Source organism: Eptatretus burgeri, unplaced genomic scaffold, assembly GCF_056783735.1.
Source record: "Eptatretus burgeri isolate ZD-2024b unplaced genomic scaffold, Ebu_testis_v1 Ebu_testis_scaffold_3154, whole genome shotgun sequence".
In the NCBI taxonomy this organism is placed as follows: Eukaryota; Metazoa; Chordata; class Myxini; order Myxiniformes; family Myxinidae; genus Eptatretus; species Eptatretus burgeri.
This window is the reverse complement of record NW_028225102.1, coordinates 669,942-693,063: the sequence shown is the minus strand read 5'-3', so window position 1 is coordinate 693,063 and position 23,122 is coordinate 669,942. Positions and strand designations below refer to the sequence as shown.

Below are 23,122 nucleotides of genomic sequence, written 5' to 3'. Positions count from 1 at the left end.
GGGTCTGGGGGATGGGGTGAATGGGGTGATGGTGGGGCTGGGGGAGGGGATGAAGGGGGTGGTGGTGGGTCTGGGGGATGGGGTGAATGGCGTGATGGTGGGTCTGGGGAGGGGGTGAATGGGGTGATGGTGGGTCTGGGGAGGGGGTGAATGGGGTGATGGTGGGTCGGGGGGATGGGATGAATGGGGTGATGGGGGGGGGGGGGGATGGGGTGAATGGGGTGATTGTTGGTCTGGGGGATGAGGTGAATGGGGTGATGGTGGGTCTGGGGGAGGGGTGAATGGGGTGATGGTGGGTCTGGGGTGAATGGGGTGATGGTGGGTCTGGGGGATGGGGTGAATGGGGTGATGGTGGGTCTGGGGGGAGGGGTGAATGTGGTGATGGTGGGTCTGGGGGAGGGGTGAATGGGGTGATGGGAGTTCTGGGGAATGGGTACTAACCCACTTTTCCCGTTGTGGTGGAAAAACTCACCCCAGACGAGTTTTCCCGTTCAGTTGAATTCATTTGTTGTTTTAATATGCGCCTGGAAAGAGATAGAGGAATGTCCAAATCCAAATGCTCAGTCCGTATTTTGCGACTCGCCCGCTGTTTTGGCACCACGTGATCCTCGTCACACTCACCACTTCCGCCATTTTGCGGACGGTGAAGTTTTGTGCATCGCTACCTCTGTGTGGCCACTGATCGTGACGAGCCCTCAATGAACGGGCGGGGGACGAGAGAACGGAATGTTTGGTGGTTCGTTTTCCTGAGACCTAATAACGGGGTTTAGGCCCCGTTTTACACTCGAGGAGGGGAGGGATGAGCGAGCACGGATTTCTCTTGGGGAGATCGAGGCTCAGGAAGTGAGTACATCGCAGATCAAAGGAAATCGGCCCTTGGAGGGCGCTGTGATGGAGTGGAGGGGGACACGGGGAACCCCTGAGACCCGGGATCCTCCATTTGAATAACCCGCGATGTACATCATGGACACGTTACTGACCGCAGCACAATTCCTCCACTGTCAGGATCCGCAACGTCGGCCCGGTGAGTGGAGAGGGATCCGGGAGGGCTTGGGGGGGGTGAGAAGTGAGGAGGTGGGGGGTTGGTGAGCTGGGGACGGGATATCACCCTCAGTATGACGTCATCACGGTGTCGGGTAATCCGTTCTCCTCCCTCCTCTTCACACATCGTTGTTCCCTCCACCACCAGGTTGTACAGACGTTATGTTTTCATCCATGTTTGTTTATCTGTGAACAGGATATGTTAATAAGTTGTGGATGGATTCGGACGGAGCTTGGTGAACAGGTTCTGTGTGTGACAAGGACAAATTGATTCGATTTTGTGAAGATCTGATCCGAATCCTGATCCGGGAATTATTTAATGTCGTAAAGTTGTTCTTCACCATGGAGAGACGGGGTTAAAAACGATGTACATCATGATATTTCAAAAAGTTGTGGATGAGTTATGTTGAAGCTCGGTGGATGAGTTGGTTCGGTGACAATAACAAGACGATTCGATTCTGGTTCAAGTCCGAAGACAGATCCGTCCTGTCAGTGGCAGATAAAATGTGAACTGTTCCACCTGGTGGAGGTGTGTTTTCCACCGAGTGCCGTTCCGTGTTGCCAGGTGTTGCTCTGTGAGTGATTTTACATTAATTACTTGAGAATTTTTTTAATATGTTTGATCATTCTGTGTTTGATTGTTAATCACCGACAGGTCACAATTCTAAACCGATCGTCATGGAACTTTACCAAGTTGTAGAATGTAGAGGGAGTCTCATCTGAGAAACCGATTGATTTTGTGGTCAAAGGTCAACCTGAGGTCAAACTTCTAAAATCATAAATTTCAATCTGAAAAATAATCAATTTTCGTCAGATTGACCTGAGCTTTGATTGAGATTGTCAATTTTAATCTTCATGAAATGGACAATCTGTTGTATCCATGGCAACCTTTGGAGATGAGATGGAATTTGCAAGTATCGTCCAAAGCACGACGTCTTTTTCTTGTTACTTACGAAATCTAAAGATTTCGTAAAAATATTGATGACTTCCGTCATCTGTTTGTGTGTGTGTGTGTGTGTGTTTGTGTGTGTGTTTGTTGGCACGATAACTCGAGAACGGAAGAAGCTACCAATGTCAAATTACACCACGTGATTCAGGAGGGTGGTGGCTAGCGCTGATTAGATTTAGGTCAAAATCGGTCAAAGGTCAAGGTCACAGTGAGGTCAAACATCCAAAACATTTGATTTTTGATGGTTTGGTACAGAATCATCGCAGAAACTTCTGGTTTGCGTCGCTACCTTCTCCAGGGACAGCTTTCATTTGACAAGGTCAGAGGTCAAGTTGACGATTTCGTAAGTACCAGTCTATGACTGCTTGTTTGTTTGTCTGCACAGAACGTATGTGCATGGATTACATTGGATCCTTATTTACCCCAAGACCCTCGAAGACCCCTAAAACCCCCCAGACACTTTATAAGACTCATTAAGACCACGAGGACTCCAAAAAACACGAAAGCTCCAAATATCCCGAAAACACATGACTCCGAAAACCCTTTATCGCCTTTCAAACCCAAAGAACCTCTGACACCCCGAAGACCCTTGAGAGTTTAGACCCTTTATAACCCTAAGTCCATTTCAAAACCCGAACACCCCGAAGACTTTCAAACCGTAAAACCCTTTAAGATCATTTCGAACCCGAACACACTTTGAGACCCTGAAGACCCCAATGACTCTTTAGACCCTTAATATCCGAAAGAACCTTAAAGACACTTTAGAACCTTTCAGACCTTCGACCCTAAGACTTTTTAGAACCCTGAAGACCCGTAGACTCCTTTCTACCCTTTCGACATCGAGGCCTTCACATCTATCAGACCTTTTCATTCCCTGTTGACCCCTTTGACCTTGAAATCCTTTCATACGCTCAGGACCCGTTAGACACCTTCAGACAATTCCGACTCTTTTGACCTCAAATTACACCCTTTAGACCCCTTTGACCTTTCAAGATCCTTCAGACACTTAAGACCATTTGGACCCTTTAGATCCATTTTGACCTTTTCAGACCTTTCGACCTTCAGACTATTTGACCTTTGCAACTTTTCAGACCTTTGACCTTTACACATTTACAACAAGACCATGTATACCTTTCATTTGCAATCAACAACCTTTCATTTCGTACATCCTGCCATTTATTTACCAAACAAAACACACCACACCAAACAGGTCCTGATGAGGGTCTGCAATCTCTGATTGTTCTTTCTTGTTATATTTGGTGTCGTTTTATTGTTGTGGGCCGGGGGTCGGTGGCGAGGAACGGCCGCCAGGTGGAGCAGTAGAACCGTCTCCCATCGAACACCCGGAATTGCAGGTCGTCACTCCGGATCACTCCGAAGTCAACGGGTCACTTAAGGACTGTGCTCGCCAATTCTATGACGGCGTGGGGTGGGGTTAATAGCCAAATTTCAATATACCTTAGTACCCACGTCGTCAAATTACCGGGGAAGCCACACCCTCGACGGACTTTGTCGAACAGGGTCGGTCTTGTGATCTCGGTCCGGTGTAACCGAGCGGAATTACCAAAGTCCGTCGGTCCAAACGACAACTTACAGCCCAATCGGCCTCCCTAATTCCCAATACCCACCGTGCTGAACCAATGAAAGAAAGTGACGGACAACGAGCTGGCACATTAAACAATCGGGGGTTTATTTATAATAGGCAATAATCGGGAAGGGAGACACAAAGCAGAGTTACAACCGAATAAAAGAAATGCAAACAATGTACAATGAAAAACAATTAATCAATCCTACCAAAAGACGGGGCTCACACACACACACACACACACACACACACACACACACACACACACACACACACACACACACACACACACACACACACACACACACACACACACACACACACACACACACAGAACTGGACCCCGCCGGGTCTTTATTCGGCCCTTCAGCTCGGAGCGAACGCGAGCTGGGGACCAGGTCTGGTTGGTACCTGCCCGCCTCGTGCGGTCTTTACCGATCCGCGGTTGTGGAGCTCGGATTCCGTGGAAGGAAAACGGGATCCTCAGCTCGCTCGCTCCCACACAACCCCCCTCAGTGGGACTCGAACCCACGCCTCCAGAATCCAAGGAGCGACTTGGCCAGCCGCAAACGACGATCGGCGACCCGAGCACCACGAACACGAACACCAACCAGGACGAGCGCCAACTCCGATCAGCACGACCATTGACCAGGAGCCACGAACTCAACCAGCAGGAACCAACCAACTTCTCTCTCTCTCTCACGAGCGGCTCGCGACCTTTCTTATCCCTCCCCTCGCGGGGGTGGAGGGTCTGCTCTGAGGTAACTCGTCTCCGGATTGGTCGGGGGCGAACATCCAATCTCGCTGGACGGGGCCGCCCTGAGGTAACTCGTCTCCGGATTGGTCGGGGGCTTCTGAGGTACTCCTCTCCCTCGTTGGTTGCGAGGCACACCCGTCTCGCTGGGCGGAGTCGACATCACCCCGCCTATGCCCGTGGCCCCGAACACGTGCGTATTGGCGATGATGGAGCGAAGGGGAGATTTAATGCAAAAAAAAAAAACCTGACTATAAAAAACCCGCAGCGCACACATGAAATTAACCCATGAGACAGAAGGACGGGACCCTAACTATAAACACATCGGGACCCTAACTATAAACTTATCGAAATAACTGAACTCCGGGGACTGCTGTCTGTTTGTGTGCAAATGGCTGCCAGATTCGTAACATTGTGATGTTAAACAAAACTTGTTTTAATCTGTGAACTGTCGCTCCGTCTGTTAGCACATGTCTAACTGGTTGTTTTAATCTGTTGTTAAGTTCATTGCTGTGTTTGCTTGCTCTCACGGTCCTACTTATTACCTCCACCACCAAAGTTTGTGTTGTGGATGGACTTTCACAAAAAAAAATTGGTGGATGAGTTGGTCAGATGACAAGAACAAGCCAAATAGATTTTGGTCCAGGTCAGCAGATCTGGCCTATTAGTGGGATACAAAGCGTAAACTGTTTCGCTTGGTGGAGGTACATGCACCACCGAGTGCCGTTTCAGTCACCTCCACCACCGAAGGTGGAAGGAGGTGATGTTTTCACCCCGTCTGTCTGTTTGTTTGTTTGTCTGTCAACAGCCTACAGGTCACAGTTTTAAACCGATCTTCACAAAACTTAGCCACATGGAAGAGTTCGTTATGAGCAAGAATCCTATTGTTTTCGAGGTCAAAAGGTCAACATTGGACAAATGTCAGCAAATCTGTCAAATTTCTAAAATCCTCAATTTTTATCTGATTGACGAGGAATTTGAACAGGATTTACATGTAAGGTCACGGTTTTCAGCCACCAATTATTTTGAGGTCAACATCGACAAAAAAGATCAACGTGAGCCAAAGGTCAACAACTGAGGTGAGATTTCTAAAATCCTCTGTTTTAAAACCATTGACTTAAAATGTGAAGAGGATTTGCACGAGATTACTGAATTCAACCACCAATTATTTTTGAGGTCAACATAGGCCAAAAGGATCACCTGGGAGGTACCAAAGTTTGTTCATGGCATTAAAAAAATAGGCCTTTACGGAGGGTTGCCCCCCAAGTGACGTAACTGCCGATCCCGCAAATAAACCGTTTTTTCCGAAGAACCGTTGAGTTCATCAAGGCCAATTAGTCAGCCGGGTTGTTCACTCATTCTGCTTCATGACGAGTCTGTCCCCACCCCACTTCACCACAACAACACTTCCACTGTTGTGGTTGAGGATCCTAACGTGCCTTTTCGCAGACCATTTTATCGTTCTTCAGAGGGAAATTTGCGGCCTGCGAACCTGAGTTTTTGACATGGCGAACCACCTCGGGGAGGCTGCAAATCACCGGTCATGCTCCTTATGTGACCTTCCTTATGTGACGTTCTCCGAGCCCGTGTGCCGAGGCTATGTGAACTATGAGGGCGTGGACAATATTGAGGGCTTCATGAGGAGGGCACGTGTGGTCAAGCATTTAGTGTTGAACCGATTGCCGGAAGTGAAGGACGAGGAGATGAACGGCTGTTGAAACACCATTTGCGAAACAGTCTCTCGACCGTTCCAGCCTGGAGGAGGAGCGTGAAGACCATTCGCTCACATTCCCATCACCAGTGGCTGCGAGTCGTGTCTCCAACATCCCGCATGTGTCCCCGAATGTCACCAGTTTCGTGAAGTCCGATGAGCAGCATCAGGGTCCAAATCCGGGATGGACAGTCTCGGTGTCGCGACCAAGAGCACTCCTTACAGTCCAATCCCAACCCACCGGAGAGTAGACTGCCCTCTTTGACCGAGCCTGCCGTCTTTGTGACGTCCAAGGTCACTACTTGGCTGCAGCTATGATCGCTCTCCCACCGTCAAGTGCGGTGCTGGATGTGGTGACCGGGACGCACGTGGTTCATAGTGACGGACACGGCCCCGAGCGACGTGATGTGAACATCCCAGCAGAGATGTCGAACAGTCCACACAGGGGTGCCCAAGGGTGGACGGGGAATGAAGACTGCTCTCACATGATTGTCCAATATTTAGGGCTGTTTTTACTTATCAGACGGATAACCTTCCAATGCAGTCAAGAGAAAAAGAGTCGTTTAAAATGTAGAATATATATATATATATATATATATATATATATATATATATATATATATATATATATATATATATATATATATATATATATATATATATATATCTTCTTCTTTCAGCTGCTCCCGTTAGGGGTCGCCACAGCGGATCATCAGTATGATCCGCATAGTGATTTGGCACATGTTTTACGCCGGATGCCCTTCCTGACGCAACCCTGGTCGCCTCTTACGACACAGGGATATGGTACACCTATTTTAACCGCGGTATACACCGGCCCAGTACACTGGTACTCATTTCGCCGACCTCGGAAGGATGACAGGCTGAGTCAACCCCCTGGTGTATTAATTCAGTGGCCCAACGGGGCTTGAACTCAGGACCTTTTGGATCCCAAGCCGCTGCCCGAACCACTGCGCTAACACCAGGCTTAGATATATATATATATATATATATATATATATATATATATATATATATATATATATATATATATATATATATATATATATATTGTTGCGGTCTTCGCGCCCGCCGGCGTGCGAACGGCCACGTAACTCGAATCGCGGCACGTCGCCCACCGGACGGACAATCCAGTCGTGACCCTCTCGGACTAACGCCGGGAACCAGTCACGGGTGGACCTTTCGGTCTCACCGCGATCGAGCCAATCAGCCCCCGCGTGGGATAGGGTTGCTCGCCAAATTCGAACTACCTAAGTACCCACGCGGAGGGTAGACCGGGCGATCGCACCTCGCCGCAGGTCGACTTCGGACACGGGCCACTTAAGCGACCCGTTCCGTACTATCAGAATAACCGAGCGGTGTTATCGTCGACCTCGACGGTTCGATTAATTATCGGGCGTATTCAGCCCACTACCAACCCTTTACGTGAAGCAAGATGGGGATTCAATGGAGGAAAAGACGAAGCGAAGCGGGAGAACAGTTCAACAATAAAGCACATTTATTCGCGACGAACGGAAAGCACACAAATACAATTCCACCAAATGCACACAAAAAAAAAGAAAACACACTTCCATTTACACAAAAAGCAAACATAAAAGTGAAAACACAGTGCAGAGCTAATACCGACTACCGAGCACACGGCAACACTTATACAATTCTACTTCACAGACGGCGCCGACAACACATACCCAAAACCAAGGAAAAGAAATCCCCCAAGAATGAGGTAGGCCTGGGGCCGAGACCGGGTCGGGCCTACCCGTCTGGTGATGAGACGCGGAGCGGCGATGGCCCCGCAACCCGCGGGCCTCGTGGACAGTGCCTGGCAGGGGGTGGGAACGGGGCCCCCTTGGTCGCACTATCTCAGCGCGGGGGGAAACAGGAGGGGGGTTGCTGATGCTCGGGGTATAGAGGATCTTTATTATATGCGACGAGCGTGTCCACCTCGGCCAGGTCGCGCTGTCGGCCTCCCTCGGGTGCAGCTTCCTGCACGACGCGAGCACCCCCTCGTCCGCCCTCGCCGCCTCTCCACAGCTCCGTCCCCTCCGTTCCGACTCCAACGCACACGACGAGCAGCTCCACCGCCCGCGAAGTCTTGACTCTCTGTCCGTTCTTGTTTGCGACTCCTCGTTCTCGTTCTGCTGACTCTCTCCTTACTGACTCTCTCGTTCCGACTTTTACGACTCCTTTGACTGACGAACACCGTCCTTTTATCCCCCGTAACTTCGCCTTTGACCCCCTCCCTTTGACCTTTCAACTCGCTCCCCATTGGCCCGAGAAAAAGTGGGCGTGAAGGCTTTTTGATCCACAAATTTGCATATATCGATCGCCCTGGGGGCGGGGCCAATTCGCCCCTCGCTCACCGATTGGACGGCAAAAAGTGGGCGTGTGTCGTTTTGGATCCGTTTTTGAAGCAGAAAATCCGTGATTTTGTACACGCTGTTCAACGTGCGCCCTACACGAGTCCAGCATCGGTGCCCATGAGTGGCGCGAGATGACGGTGATGCGATGGTGGCGAGTTGCGACGGTAAAGGTCATGGCGGTTGTGGTGAAGCGGCGTTGTGGTTGGTGGTTGTTGTTGTGGTTGTGATGGTGGCGATTGGTCCAAAATAAAGATAGTAAAAGAAAAACGGCTATCCTGAAGAGTCGCAGCACGTATAAATGACATGTATTCCCACTAGACAACGGGTTTGGGCCTAACTACACATGCACTTACCGAGATACCTCACCTAAGGGACCTGAATGGTGGTTTGCGAATCTGGTAACCACAACACTACCCCCTTCCTTTGTTACAGACTCGTCCCGAGTCGTCAAATTTTCGTGTGCCATCATGTGTAGTTTTCCCCTAGTACACTTTACCTACGGATCCCTGAGTGCGACATTCATGGTATTCGTGTCCCCAAAATAAATAACCTGAGGGCTGCGTAACTACCTAAACAAACTCACTCACACGGACGACTTAAATAAAATTGCCGGCGCTAAGACATACATGCCGGGCGCGCACTCATATGTACAGTACATCTTAACCTTAACTTACAAATTTTACACTAAACCATGGCCCAGGATCATTGAACTCTGCAAAAGAAAGCAGTTAGCAGGGAGCCAGGCTGCCCACATGCAGTCTCTGACTCAAACAATGCAGGTGACAGGGAACGTGGCTGGCTGCTCACACGCAGTCCAAGGCCTTCCCTTTTGAACTGAACTCAGTGAACCACAACGGTGCATGGGCCGCACAAACGTAGTCTCCGTGCCAGCTCAAGTGGCACACGCAATGAGCACAACGAATGGATGCATGAACACAAACACGGTGCACGGGCCGCCACTGCAGGCCCGTGTTGTAGCTGCCAACAGGGCAGTTCTTGCAGCTTGCAAACTGTTGCCTTGCGGATCCTGGCGCACATGGAAATGAACAGGGGGGAAAGCAAAAATTGAACGGGGCTGGTGAACGTGGGCAGTGGGCATGGCATGGCAAAGGTGGCAGGCAAACACAGCCCGCAGAAGAAGGCCGCTGCAGGCAAACACAGCCGGCAGATGAACTGGCCGGCACAGGCCTTGAAGTACCACAGCTGCAGATGAAGTGGCCGGCACAGGCCTTGAAGCAAAACACGGCCAGCCGATGGCACAGGCCTTGCAGCAAAACAACAGCTGCCGATGAAGTTGGCCGGCCTCTGCCTCGCAGCAACGCAGCCAGCAGATGAAGCTGGCCAGCCTTTGCCGTTCAGTGGAGGTTGGTGGAGGGAGTGCGGTGGTGCTGGCCACTTGGAAGGCGGGCTCGGACCTACCTACCTGTCTCCCTCCCAACCTATCGCCTTTGCCTGTCACTGTACATACCCACTCCCTTAATTTGTCAAACCCCAATTTAGCCCCAACTTATTTTTTTGTTGTTTTTATTTTTACTCCCCCACTATAAATCGTCCCCTAACCCCCTTTATCGTCCTTGTTCGGCTAACCTATCCTGTCACCTAGCCTACTCCCAACCCCTACGTTCCCTTCCCGGAGGGGAACAAGGGAGAGCTAACGTCCTGTGTCGAGGCCCAACGAAGCCTCAGAATGGCCTCCCCAGAGTTCGGCGATCTTAACACCAAGTGGGTCCAGCGGCCCACAACGACAGCGATGGGATGGATGGTGCGGAGGGGTACATCTCCTAATCTATCCTAACCATTTAACTGTTAAACTACCCCGGGGCTTTCAACAAGCGCCTCTCGCTTAAACTATTGGTTCTATCAACCCAGATTCCCGTCGCCTGTGTTGGTGTCCTTACAATTTCGGGCCTCGCCCCCCCCAATTTTCTCTCCGTGCCCTCACACAGTCTCCTGGCTGGGACACGTGGCTCCCTTTGGCAGGCACGACCCTCTGCCGAATCTCCCGCTATGGCACCCCCGGGCACTACACTGCCTCCGAGCCTACCAGCTCCCTAACACCGGGGAGTGCCCCCCATGGCACCTCCCCTGAAACGCACACGTGGCAGGCCGGCCTCCCGGGCCCCTTTCCGAGGGTCACCCGTGCCCACAACACTGCTCACGCGGCTAATGGCGCCCCGGGCCCCCACACCAAGCAGGCGCACCCGTGCCCACTACTCTATCCCGGCCCCCCATGGGCCCATGGCCTACCGCGGCCGACTAGCCTGGTGCCCGGGGTACCCACTCAGCGATACTCACCTTTCGCAGCCACGCTCCCAAGCCCGTCAACAGGGCTCCTGCACCCCTCCAAATGGGTTTCGAGCCTACACTCCCACCAACAGCAAAACGACCTCCATTTTTCAATTTGACTAACCCAGCTAACTCACTTTACTCTGACCCCGGGGTCCCTTGGGCGGGAGTCACTCCTCCCCCCAATCACTCATCGCACCATGCATTCCCCATTCACTCCATACACACAGACCCGCTGGCCTCACTCACTCACCAAGCACATGCTTCCACTTCACTCACCAACTCTTCAACACACACACCACTGAACTCTGCCATCCTCCTAACTACATCCCCTAACTAACTCGTGCTCCCACGTCGTCCCTTAAACTACAGCACGTTCCTTTTAACACTACGTAGCTAAGCTACGTCCCCACTACACATCCAAAGTCTGTCCATGTCCTCAAATAATCCCATTTTATTTCCCAACCTAATCTGGCTACAATCCCTCTAACTAATCCATTCCACGGACTCCATGAGGACTTACCCCTGCCCCATGAAGTCGGTCTAACTAAGCTAACCCTTCCCCCTAACTAGTTTCCATCCTGTGCCCAGGGTAAGGGGGTCTTCCACCCCTTGCCCAGGAATCCTGTACACCCGAAAGTGAGGCTTGCTTTTTTTTTTTTTCTTTTTTTTACATGCGCAGCACCAGCGCGGCAACTCAGAGCTCGCGCACTTTACACCTGCCCGTGACGTCATGCAGCTGCACGTGTTCCCCGTCCCTCCTTGGACGGTACCATCCGGCAGAGATACCCCTCCTGCCGGATTCCAACCACACGTGCAGCCATGACGTCACCGTGCGCAAAAAAAAAACAAGCCCCACGTCTCGAGGGGTTCCCCACGCGAACACATGTGCTTTGCCCGTTGGAGCTTAACACACACGATCGCGTGGAGAACCCGTCCGGTCCAAATCCGTTTACCTGCCTAAACTTTGTCCGTCCGCGGGATCGGCAAATCCACCGCGTGCGTTTCCGGACCGGGACTTCACTCTCGCAAGCGAGCACGTGGCGGTCTCGTGCGTTGCACAGCACGAACCGCGTGCTCACTGCTGGGTGAACCCGGCACGGTCCTCGAAACAACTACAGCCGCTACCCGGCTTTCTTTCCTCTCTCGCCGTCTCCGTCTCCATTCAACCCACGCACACCTGCGTGTTACGACGCACACAGTCCACTCCATCACATTCACACCGGGAGACGCGGCTGCGTGCTCCCGCATGCCAACCGACATCTCCCTTACATACCGCTCTCTCACACACACGGTCTCCCTGGCACACAGCGACCTTGCACACGGCCGTTCACTCACGCGTGCGGGGGCACTCACCCGCGGTGCCTCACTCGCACTCCGTGCCTCATCCACACACGCGGGGGCACTCACCCGCGGTACCTCACTCATACACACGGCGACACTCATACACGGTGCCTCATCCACACACGCGGGGGCACTCAACCGCGGTGTCTCATCCATACACCGTGCCTCACTCATACACGCGGGGGCACTAACCCGCGGTGCCTCACTCGCACTCCGTGCCTCACTCACACACGCGGGGGAACTCACGCGCGGTGCCTCACTCATACACACGGCGACACTCACACACGCGGTCTCTTCCACACAACGTGCCCCACTCATACACGCGGGGGCACTCAACCGCGGTGCCTCATCCACACACGCGAGGGCACTCACCCGCGGTGCCTCATCCACACTCGCGGGGGCACTCACCCGCGGTGCCTCACCCACACTCCGTGCCTCATCCACACACGGTTCCTCATCCACACACGGCGTGCTGGGAAGCACGTACTCTGGCTCCATCGCCACCACACCACTCACACACGGGGTCGCTTCCACACACGGGGACGCACTCACACCTTTCACCACACACACAGGGACAACCACACTGGGGATTCGTGTCCCCACAAGGGTCTCCGGGGCCTCTATACCCCCCAAGCTTTCCAAGCACCCGTTCACAGCACTCGCCTCCTCAACCTCGCAAAGCACGACCGAACTCACCTGGTCGTGACTCGCCTTAAGGGGGCATACTCCCTCCCCTCGTTCCTGGAGGAGGCCATCCCGCTGCTCGCACCGGGTCCCTACACGCTCCGCGAGCTCACCCCCATTGTCCTCCACTACCTCCGTGTGTGCGTGCGCGTCACTTGCCCCGTCTTCATCGTGTAGTCTTCCCTCTATCGTTCCCATCTCCCGTGTCTCTGCCAACTCTTCACCCTTTACCTCCCTTGTCTCAACTATTATTTCTGTTGTCGTCACCTCGTGTCTCGTCTCACACGTTTTGGTCTCCCCATTTAATTTTTCCCTTTCGGTCATCGTCACGACCCTCGCCCAACACGTTCCACGAATTATTTTTCACCCGCCTCCACCGCGGGCCTGTCAGCCGTTGCACCCCCACCCAGCTCGTTTGCTCCCACACGTGAAGTCGCCATTCCCAGCTCCCTGGTCACGGCCTTCATGCCCGCCTGCAGGCATCGGCCCATGTTCTGCGTCTCACCCCGCAGCTCTTTCATTTCTTCCCTCATTTGCTGTGTATTCGCATCCATCGTCGTTTTCACTTCATTCATTTGCTTGTTCATTTCGTTTTTCATTTCATTTGTATTTGTATCTATCGTCGTTTTCACTTCATTCATTTGTTTGTTCATTGCCGCCAGCATGGCGCATAGCTGGGCCATGTTGGATGCACTCAGCTGAGCCGTTTCGGCAAGGGTTGGGGAAGGGTCTTGGTGGAGAGGGGGGGGGAGGTGTCATACACCGCGGCCGCTGCCGCACCCACCTCGGGCCCTGGGTTCAGTTGGGCGAGTCCGTGTTCCTGCACAATCAACATTTCCTGCACGGGGATTCCATCCTGGACCATGGATTCTACATTACTATTACATATACATTTCTAATACCCCCGGCTCCCGCTCGCCTTGAGACGCCATCTTGCTTCTCGTGAAGGGTTAATTTGCTCGCTCGTAATTTGGAGGGAATCGGGGGTCGCTTCTCTCACCCCTGGACCGATTCCCGTGAATTTAGCCGGAGACAGGAGAGCCCGTTTTCCTGTTCTCCGATACCAGTGCCGCGAGGAGGGCGATGAATTTGTATCCCACTTCTGACACCAGTGTTGCGGTCTTCGCGCCCGCCGGCGTGCGAACGGCCACGTAACTCGAATCGCGGCACGTCGCCCACCGGACGGACAATCCAGTCGTGACCCTCTCGGACTAACGCCGGGAACCAGTCACGGGTGGACCTTTCGGTCTCACCGCGATCGAGCCAATCAGCCCCCGCGTGGGATAGGGTTGCTCGCCAAATTCGAACTACCTAAGTACCCACGCGGAGGGTAGACCGGGCGATCGCACCTCGCCGCAGGTCGACTTCGGACACGGGCCACTTAAGCGACCCGTTCCGTACTATCAGAATAACCGAGCGGTGTTATCGTCGACCTCGACGGTTCGATTAATTATCGGGCGTATTCAGCCCACTACCAACCCTTTACGTGAAGCAAGATGGGGATTCAATGGAGGAAAAGACGAAGCGAAGCGGGAGAACAGTTCAACAATAAAGCACATTTATTCGCGACGAACGGAAAGCACACAAATACAATTCCACCAAATGCACACAAAAAAAGAAAACACACTTCCATTTACACAAAAAGCAAACATAAAAGTGAAAACACAGTGCAGAGCTAATACCGACTACCGAGCACACGGCAACACTTATACAATTCTACTTCACAGACGGCGCCGACAACACATACCCAAAACCAAGGAAAAGAAATCCCCCAAGAATGAGGTAGGCCTGGGGCCGAGACCGGGTCGGGCCTACCCGTCTGGTGATGAGACGCGGAGCGGCGATGGCCCCGCAACCCGCGGGCCTCGTGGACAGTGCCTGGCAGGGGGTGGGAACGGGGCCCCCTTGGTCGCACTATCTCAGCGCGGGGGGAAACAGGAGGGGGTTGCTGATGCTCGGGGTATAGAGGATCTTTATTATATGCGACGAGCGTCTCCACCTCGGCCAGGTCGCGCTGTCGGCCTCCCTCGGGTGCAGCTTCCTGCACGACGCGAGCACCCCCTCGTCCGCCCTCGCCGCCTCTCCACAGCTCCGTCCCCTCCGTTCCGACTCCAACGCACACGACGAGCAGCTCCACCGCCCGCGAAGTCTTGACTCTCTGTCCGTTCTTGTTTGCGACTCCTCGTTCTCGTTCTGCTGACTCTCTCCTTACTGACTCTCTCGTTCCGACTTTTACGACTCCTTTGACTGACGAACACCGTCCTTTTATCCCCCCGTAACTTCGCCTTTGACCCCCTCCCTTTGACCTTTCAACTCGCTCCCCATTGGCCCGAGAAAAAGTGGGCGTGAAGGCTTTTTGATCCACAAATTTGCATATATCGATCGCCCTGGGGGCGGGGCCAATTCGCCCCTCGCTCACCGATTGGACGGCAAAAAGTGGGCGTGTGTCGTTTTGGATCCGTTTTTGAAGCAGAAAATCCGTGATTTTGTACACGCTGTTCAACGTGCGCCCTACACGAGTCCAGCATCGGTGCCCATGAGTGGCGCGAGATGACGGTGATGCGATGGTGGCGAGTTGCGACGGTAAAGGTCATGGCGGTTGTGGTGAAGCGGCGTTGTGGTTGGTGGTTGTTGTTGTGGTTGTGATGGTGGCGATTGGTCCAAAATAAAGATAGTAAAAGAAAAACGGCTATCCTGAAGAGTCGCAGCACGTATAAATGACATGTATTCCCACTAGACAACGGGTTTGGGCCTAACTACACATGCACTTACCGAGATACCTCACCTAAGGGACCTGAATGGTGGTTTGCGAATCTGGTAACCACAACAATATATATATATATATATATATATATATATATATATATATATATATATATATATATATATATATATATATCTCAACTGGATACATGTTCGAGCACATCAATGCACATCATCACATCACATCATCATCATGTTGTATTTGAATGCATTTCCCATGAAAGAGATATAACAATGACCTGTCGCCATCTCTGCAAGAAAAAATCCAAATACATACACGTTTCATAAACAAGCTCGAATGAGCTAAATCCTCGTCCTCTTAATGATGACGTCATAAAAACGAATATGACGTCATTGTGATGTATCAGGTTTACGATAAATTATCTGTGCTAATGCCCGACTTGATTTCCGCAAACAAAATTCAAACAGCTTGCCTGGATTTGGAGATAATGGTATAGGCGATTTCCATGAGCGGCGATATTATGACGTCAACTTTTGTTCTCGGAAGAATTTCCAAAATCGGAGATGGTTACTGCCTGCGCGTGGGCTTTCTGCATATACCTGGCAAGTTTCACGAAGATCCGATGAAAACCCTGGGTTGTGAAACCAAAAATAGGAATGACGTCATAAAAATTGATATGACGTCATAATGATGTCTCATATGCGCGGAAATTCATCTGCTAATGCCCTGTTCGATTCCCACAAACATAATTCAATAAGCTTGCTTAGTTTCGGAGATAATTTTTAAGGCGATTTCATTAACGGAGATATTTTGACGTCATAACTTTTTTCTCGGAGGAATTTTCAAAATCCGGGATGGCAGTCTCATTAGTGGAGGAGGCCAGTGGGCCGACCGCGTGCCTCGTGGTTGCAGCAGGTTGACCATCATCTCAAGGAGATGGGGATGGGCCTGGCATCTGCCTGGGGGATGGCCAGACGGAGGCCCCTGGAGTACCGGCAGAAAGTGGATGCAGCGACGCGCTGTTCTGGCACATGCTCCCATACCTGACCTGACCTATCCATATATATATATATATATATATATATATATATATATATATATATATATATATATATATATATATATATATATATATATATATATATATATTGTTGTGGTTGTGGAAATTCGCAAACCACTATTCAGGTCCCATAGGTGAGATATCTCTGTAAGTGCATGTGTAGTTAGCCCAAACCCGTTGTATAGAGGGAATTTATGTGATCCATCCGTGCTGTGACGCTTTGAGTTAGCCATTTTTTTCTGTTCTATCTTTTATTTCAAACATACAGCATCTCAACAACCACGCCATCCCCACCACAGCGACAACCACACTACAACCACGCCACCTCCACCATCAATGCTACCACATCTTCGCCACTCGCCATTCAGCAGGCCCTGTGCGTTACGATCTCCGGGAACAAACAGAAACCAACGGCTATGCTCAGGGGTTTTCCTGCCTGTTTTTCCCGTCGAGGTTCTCCGCGCTCGGTGTGGAGGAGGGGCGATGCAGGGGTCAAAGGTGAGAAAGGGTGGGGGCCTCTTTTTGGGGGAATAATCCCCAGGCTCCACGCCAAGACTGACTTCCCCCGGCCCCCGCACGGCACGGGGTGGAGGGAAAGCAAGAGGTCACGCCCCCCTTCGAGAGGCTTCTCCAAGAAGCTCGAAGGGAAGCGGGGCCGAAAACGGGGCGGAGCGAAGGGCGGAGCCCCGCGCTACAAAAGGCGAACAGGACGGACCTTGAGGGTTGTTGGGTTGGTTGGTCGAGAGTTGGAGGGAGTGGTTAGTCGAGGGTTGGTCTTCATGGTCGTCTTCTGGCTCGAGTCGCGAGCTTGTGGTTCCTGCCTTGCTTCGTTGACCCGTGTGCGAGCACGGAAAACAGCGCCGAACGAACCCCGTCCGTTTCCTCAAAACCCCGTCCGTACACTCGAGCGGACCACACGAGCGACACGCGGCACGAGCTCGCGGAGCACGCCGGAGGGCTCGGAGTTGCGGTCGCAGAAGGAGGACTCGACGGGATCAGGAAAGTCGCGACTTCCAATTCTTTTGGGGTTTGGTGTAAACGTGTGTGTGTGGCGCCAGTCTGGTGAAGTAAAACTGTTAAGTGTTGCCGTGTGCTCGCGTAGTCGGTCGTAGCTCTGCATTGTTGTTGTTGTTTTTCGTATTACATCTGCTTATTGTGCATAATTGTTTTAAATTGCTTTATGTGCATTCTGTTTGGCTGTATATGTGTGCTCTCCGTGTGCCGCGGAATAAATGTGCATTATGTTGAACTGTTTTCCCGTTTCGCTTCGTCTGTTCTTTCATTGAATCTCCATCTTGCTTCACGTAACGGGTTCGTCGTGGGCTTAATACGCCCGATAATTAATCGGAACCGTCGAGGCCGACGATAACACCGCTCGGTTATCCCAATAGCACGGAACGGATCGCTTAAGCGGCCCGTGTCCGGAGCCGACCTGCGGCGAGGTGCGATCGCCCGGTCTACCATCCGCGTGGGTACTTAGGTTGGTCGACTTTGGCGAACAACTCTATCCCACGTGGGTGGCCGATTGGCACGATCGTGGTGAGGCCGGAAGGCCCACCCGTGACTTGCTCCCGGCGTTAGTCCGAGAGGGTCACGACAGAATTGTCCGTCCGGTGGGCGACGTGCCGCAATTCGAGTCACGTGGCCGTTCGCACGCCGGGGTGCGCGAAATCGCAACAATATATATCTATATATATATATATATATATGTGTATATATATATATATATATATATATATATATATATATATATATATATATATATATATATATATATATATATATATATATATATATATATATATATATATATATATATATATATATATATATATATATATATATATATATATATATATATATATATATATATATATATATATATATATATATATATATATATATATATATATATATATATATATATATGTACATATCTTGTTGTGGATTCTCACCACTCCGGCGTGCGGGCGGCTGCTTTCAGCAAATTGCGGCCGCGCGCCCACCGACCGTGGCAATCCAGTCGCAGCTTTCGGATCAACAACGAAACCCAGCTTCGGGTGTTGTTAACCACACCATAAATCAGCCAACTATTCTGTCCACGCGTGACAGGGTTGATCGCCGAATTGTCGATTTACCTCATTATTCGCGCAGACAGAAATGCCAGGGATTTACACCTCAACGGGACCCGTACAGACATGAGCCGTTTTAAGCAGCTCGCTCCGTTTGCGATTGCCGAGCGGTTTCTTCCCGCCAAGCCCCATCGGATCCGATTATCTTATCGGCAATTAAAACCAGCTATTATTCCGAACGCAATTACGGCAGCTCAATGGAAGAAGGGACGCAACGAGCTGGTGAATATTCAAACAATGCGGACATTTATTTGTACATGCACATGTACGAGCAAGGCAATGAATGGGGGTAAGGGACAAGACACGAGCAAAAAGACCCTACAGCCATTGTCTATTTATTCTGTACATGCACTTAAAAACAATTCTACTTATCGGACAAGGCGCCACAGACTTCCATGCAAAAACCCCAGGAAAGAAAAAGAGAGAACAGGGCCCATAGGCCTTTAATGTTCCGTGGAGCTGTGAAGACCGAAGGAGCTCCGCGAGACCGTGTAGGTAACCTGCCACTCTCGTGGTGACTCGATGGGCGACCCTCGATGTCTCGTCGTCAACACGGCAGCTGGTGTAATGGCGACTTGGTTGGTCCAGGCCTAGCCATGCGACCTGGTCGATCGGGCCCGGCCGACGACGCCTCAGAGGAGCGAACGGGCCTTGCTCTTTTGGAGTGGATGCTCTCTTAAGAGCCCGCTCACTCCTCAGCGTCGCTCGGACCGTCCCGCGGCCCGATCACTTCAGACCGTTCTGTCGCTGGCTGGCGACTTCTCTCCGGCTACCTCCACCGACCCACGAGTCTGCACGGCACTGCAGGCTTGGCTGGACTACAGGCTCCAAACTCTGAACTGCAGACTCCAGACTGCCGACTCAACTCTGTACCCAACCTCCACTCAACTCAACTTCGACCTTGACTAAACTTCTCGGCGTCTCGGTTCAGCCTTTTATCGGGTTCGGGTGGGGGGGGAGGGGTGGTGTTTGGTCTTTTACCTCCGATCTTTCACCCCCCCTGGCTCCGCCCCTTTGTCATTCTGATCCGAACTTGCCGTGGAACGCGGACGTGGTAGAAATCACCGGCTTTCGCTCCAACGAGGAAGCCGTCGTGTTTGTTGGCGGAGGTGCCGTTCGTTCGTGGACGCCGTTGCTGGCGAAAATATGGCGGCGTTTGTGGAGATGAAGGTGAGGAGATGTTGTTCGTTGTGGAGAAGGTGGTGAGGAGATGTTGGCGGTTGTGGCGAATGTAGTGAGGAGATGTTGGCGGTTGTGGCGACGTTGGTGAGGAGATGTTGGCAGTTGTGGCGAAGGTGGTGAGGAGATGTTGTTTAAAATAACGATAGGAAAGAATAACACTACCTCAAAGATGCGTAGCCCGGCACACGAATAATACCGTTAGACATCGGTGGGGAAATCTAATCTGGACACACACTTATCGACTGGTTACATGTTAGAGCACATCAATGTTATCATCATGTTGTATTTGAATGAATTTCCCATGAAAGAGATATAACAATACATTGTGCTACATTATAAAAACTTTTACTTTTTCAAGTTAATTATTAATCAAGTTTAATTGGCAACATTTTCAATGTCTTTTTATCACCCTCAATCCCATTCAAACAAAATCCTTTTTGATATAATACAAGTTGAAGTTGGAAGTAAAATAACCGTTCTCATCATGGGGAGGGGGCGGGGGGGAAGGCCCAAGTCAGAATACTTTGAAAAATTACCGTGTGTCAATGATGTGTCCGTCATATATGAATACAGAATGGACCATTGGACCATTGCGTATTTTTGGAACTTACCTTTGAAAAATGAATGACTTGAATTTTTAATTTTTTTTTAACAATATTGATATGTCGGTAAATACCACTATGACCCCAAGAGTACATGGATATCGAAAAAAATCGACATCGACAGAGACTATTTGCTTTCTTCTCCGAAACCACACACACAATTTCAATGAAACTTGACCACAACATTCGTCACTTGTGATGAACCAAAGTTTATCGACCACATCAAAATCTACACTGATTAAGGAGGTCTACTGGGGGGGAGGGGCTCTGATGATGCATTTTTCGATACTGTCCAGTTAATTTTGTGTTTCATTGTCTTTTCAGACAAAGAAATGAAAATCATTTCTTTTACCAACTCTACCCCGTTCGACACAGAAGATTATTTCACTGAGAAAATGCCTTCTTGTCAGGACAATGACAAATCGATCAGCATCTCTTTCAACAACCACAAAAGTTATTTAAAGGCGATCAAGCAGATCCAAGGAAACGAGAAACTCTACAAGTATTCCGTGTCTCACAAGGCCTTCACGACTTCATCAACTTTATCGCAACTAACAACACTGCATACCAGGAGGAAACCCTTCAAATGTTTCGTTTGTGACGAGGTGTTTACGACTTCTTCAAATTCACTTCGTCACCAAAATATACGTTCCGGGGATAAACTCCACAAGTGTTCTGTGTGTAACAAGGCATTTGTTGATTCATCAAATTTACATCAACATGAACGAATCCATTTTGGGGATAAAACCTACAAGTATTCTCTTTGTCACAAGGCTTTCAATCATTCTTCAAGTTTACATCGACATGAACGAATACATACCGGGGATAAACCCTACAAGTGTTCTGTTTGTAACAAGACATTTACGGATTCATCAACTTTACATAAACATGAACGAATACATTCTGGGGTTAAACCCTACCAGTGTTCTGTTTGTAATAAGGCATCTACTGATTCATCAACTTTACATCGACATGAACGAGTACATACGGGAGTTAAACCCTACAAGTGTTCTCTGTGTAACGAGGAATTCACTCAATCATCAAATTTACATCAACACGAACGTAGACATTCTGGGGATAAACCCTACAAGTGTTCTATGTGCTCGAAGGTCTTTTTTTCTTCATCGGGTTTAAATTATCATCAAAAAATACATGCAGGGGATAAACCCCACCAGTGTTCTGTGTGTAACAAGGCGTTTCCGACTTCATCATCTTTACATCAACACGAACGAACACATACGGGGGATAAACCCCACAAGTGTTCTGTTTGTAACAAGGCTTTTCATCAGTCATCAAATTTACGTCAACATGAACGAATACATTCTGGGGATAAACCCTACAAGTGTTCTGTTTGTAACAAGACATTTACAGATTCATCAACTTTACATAAACATGAACGAATACATTCTGGGGTTAAACCCTACCAGTGTTCTGTTTGTAATAAGGCATTTACTGATTCATCAACTTTACATCGACATGAACGAGTACATACGGGAGTTAAACCTTACAAGTGTTCTCTGTGTAACGAGGAATTCACTCAATCATCAAATTTCCATCAACACGAACGTAGACATTCTGGGGATAAACCCTACAAGTGTTCTGTGTGCTCGAAGGCCTTTTTTTCTTCATCAGGTTTAAATTATCATCAAAAAATACATGCAGGGGATAAACCCCACCAGTGTTCTGTGTGTAACAAGGCGTTTCCTACTTCATCATCTTTACATCAACATGAACGAATACATACGGGGGATAAACCCCACAAGTGTTCTGTTTGTAACAAGGCGTTTCTTACTTCATCAACTTTACGTCAACATGAACGAATACATTCCGGAGATAAACCCTACAAGTGTTGTGTGTGTAACAAGACATTTACGGAATCATCAACTTTACATAAACATGAACGAGTACATTCTGGGGATAAACCCCACAAGTGTTCTTTTTGTAACAAGGCATTTGTTTTTTCATCAAATTTGTCTCGTCATCAAAAAATACACACGAAGATACAACAGAGGTGCGAGGACACAGCGACTTCGGTGTGAATTCCGTGTTATCAGGGAAATGTCCAAATACCGGAATCTGGAAAATGAAGTCAAATTAACCTGGAAGTTGAAATCAGTTATATTTGCAGCAACAGGAATGATGAAGAAGAGCCTCACTGAGATCTAAAAAAAAAAACATCCCTTGGAATGAATATTACAACAAACGAACTGCAGTTGGAGATTGTCTGGGGTTCAGTGACGATCCTGAAAATAACCATCGGGACAAAACTCTTGAGTTCAAGAAAACTTCACAACTTGCTCGAACAAACATGACCCTTTACCAAAATGGAGGTGGATGTACACACACACACACACACTCTCAAACACACACACTCTCAAACACACACACACACACACACACACACACACACACACACACACACACACACACACACACACACACACACACACACACACACACACTCTCAAACACATCCACACACACATCCACATACAATCACACACATGTGTACCGTATGATTGATATCAGTGCTATTACCAACCTCAATGAAGCCCTGGTATGTCACTCTTACTTGAGAAATGGTGATACTGTGAACACATGTCCATTAAAACAGGTTTTTTTGAATGCATTGTCGAGGCTCGTACAAGAGCTAACACATATAAACATATTGTTGCGGGGTCGGCCGCGA

At 49.8% G+C, this 23,122-nt stretch overlaps 2 protein-coding genes across 5 annotated transcripts in view; one reads left to right on the top strand and one right to left on the bottom strand.

The window, feature by feature from the left end:
• LOC147006787 (uncharacterized) overlaps positions 1-23,122 on the bottom strand; it is a 47,797-nt gene that overhangs the window by 8,502 nt on the left and 16,173 nt on the right. The window lies entirely within an intron of this gene.
• On the top strand, positions 611-23,062 carry LOC147006788 (uncharacterized). 2 transcript variants are annotated; one of them, XM_085867963.1, is made up of 2 exons: positions 611-1,024; positions 20,758-23,062. In XM_085867963.1, exons 1-2 carry the CDS (start codon positions 955-957, stop codon positions 22,470-22,472), a joined length of 1,785 nt encoding a protein of 594 aa, XP_085724089.1. In that variant the 5' UTR covers positions 611-954; the 3' UTR covers positions 22,473-23,062. The 2 variants fall into 2 exon arrangements, with proteins under 2 accessions (XP_085724089.1, XP_085724090.1); XM_085867964.1 differs by lacking the exon at positions 611-1,024 and adding an exon at positions 15,215-15,315.

Bases quoted from the DNA above. Each gene is read 5' to 3' on its own strand.
- LOC147006788 (XM_085867963.1), top strand. From the start codon at position 955: ATGTACATCATGGACACGTTACTGACCGCAGCACAATTCCTCCACTGT. The intron at 1,025-20,757 runs GTGAGTGGAGAG...TTGTCTTTTCAG, and splicing joins GGATCCGCAACGTCGGCCCG to ACAAAGAAATGAAAATCATT.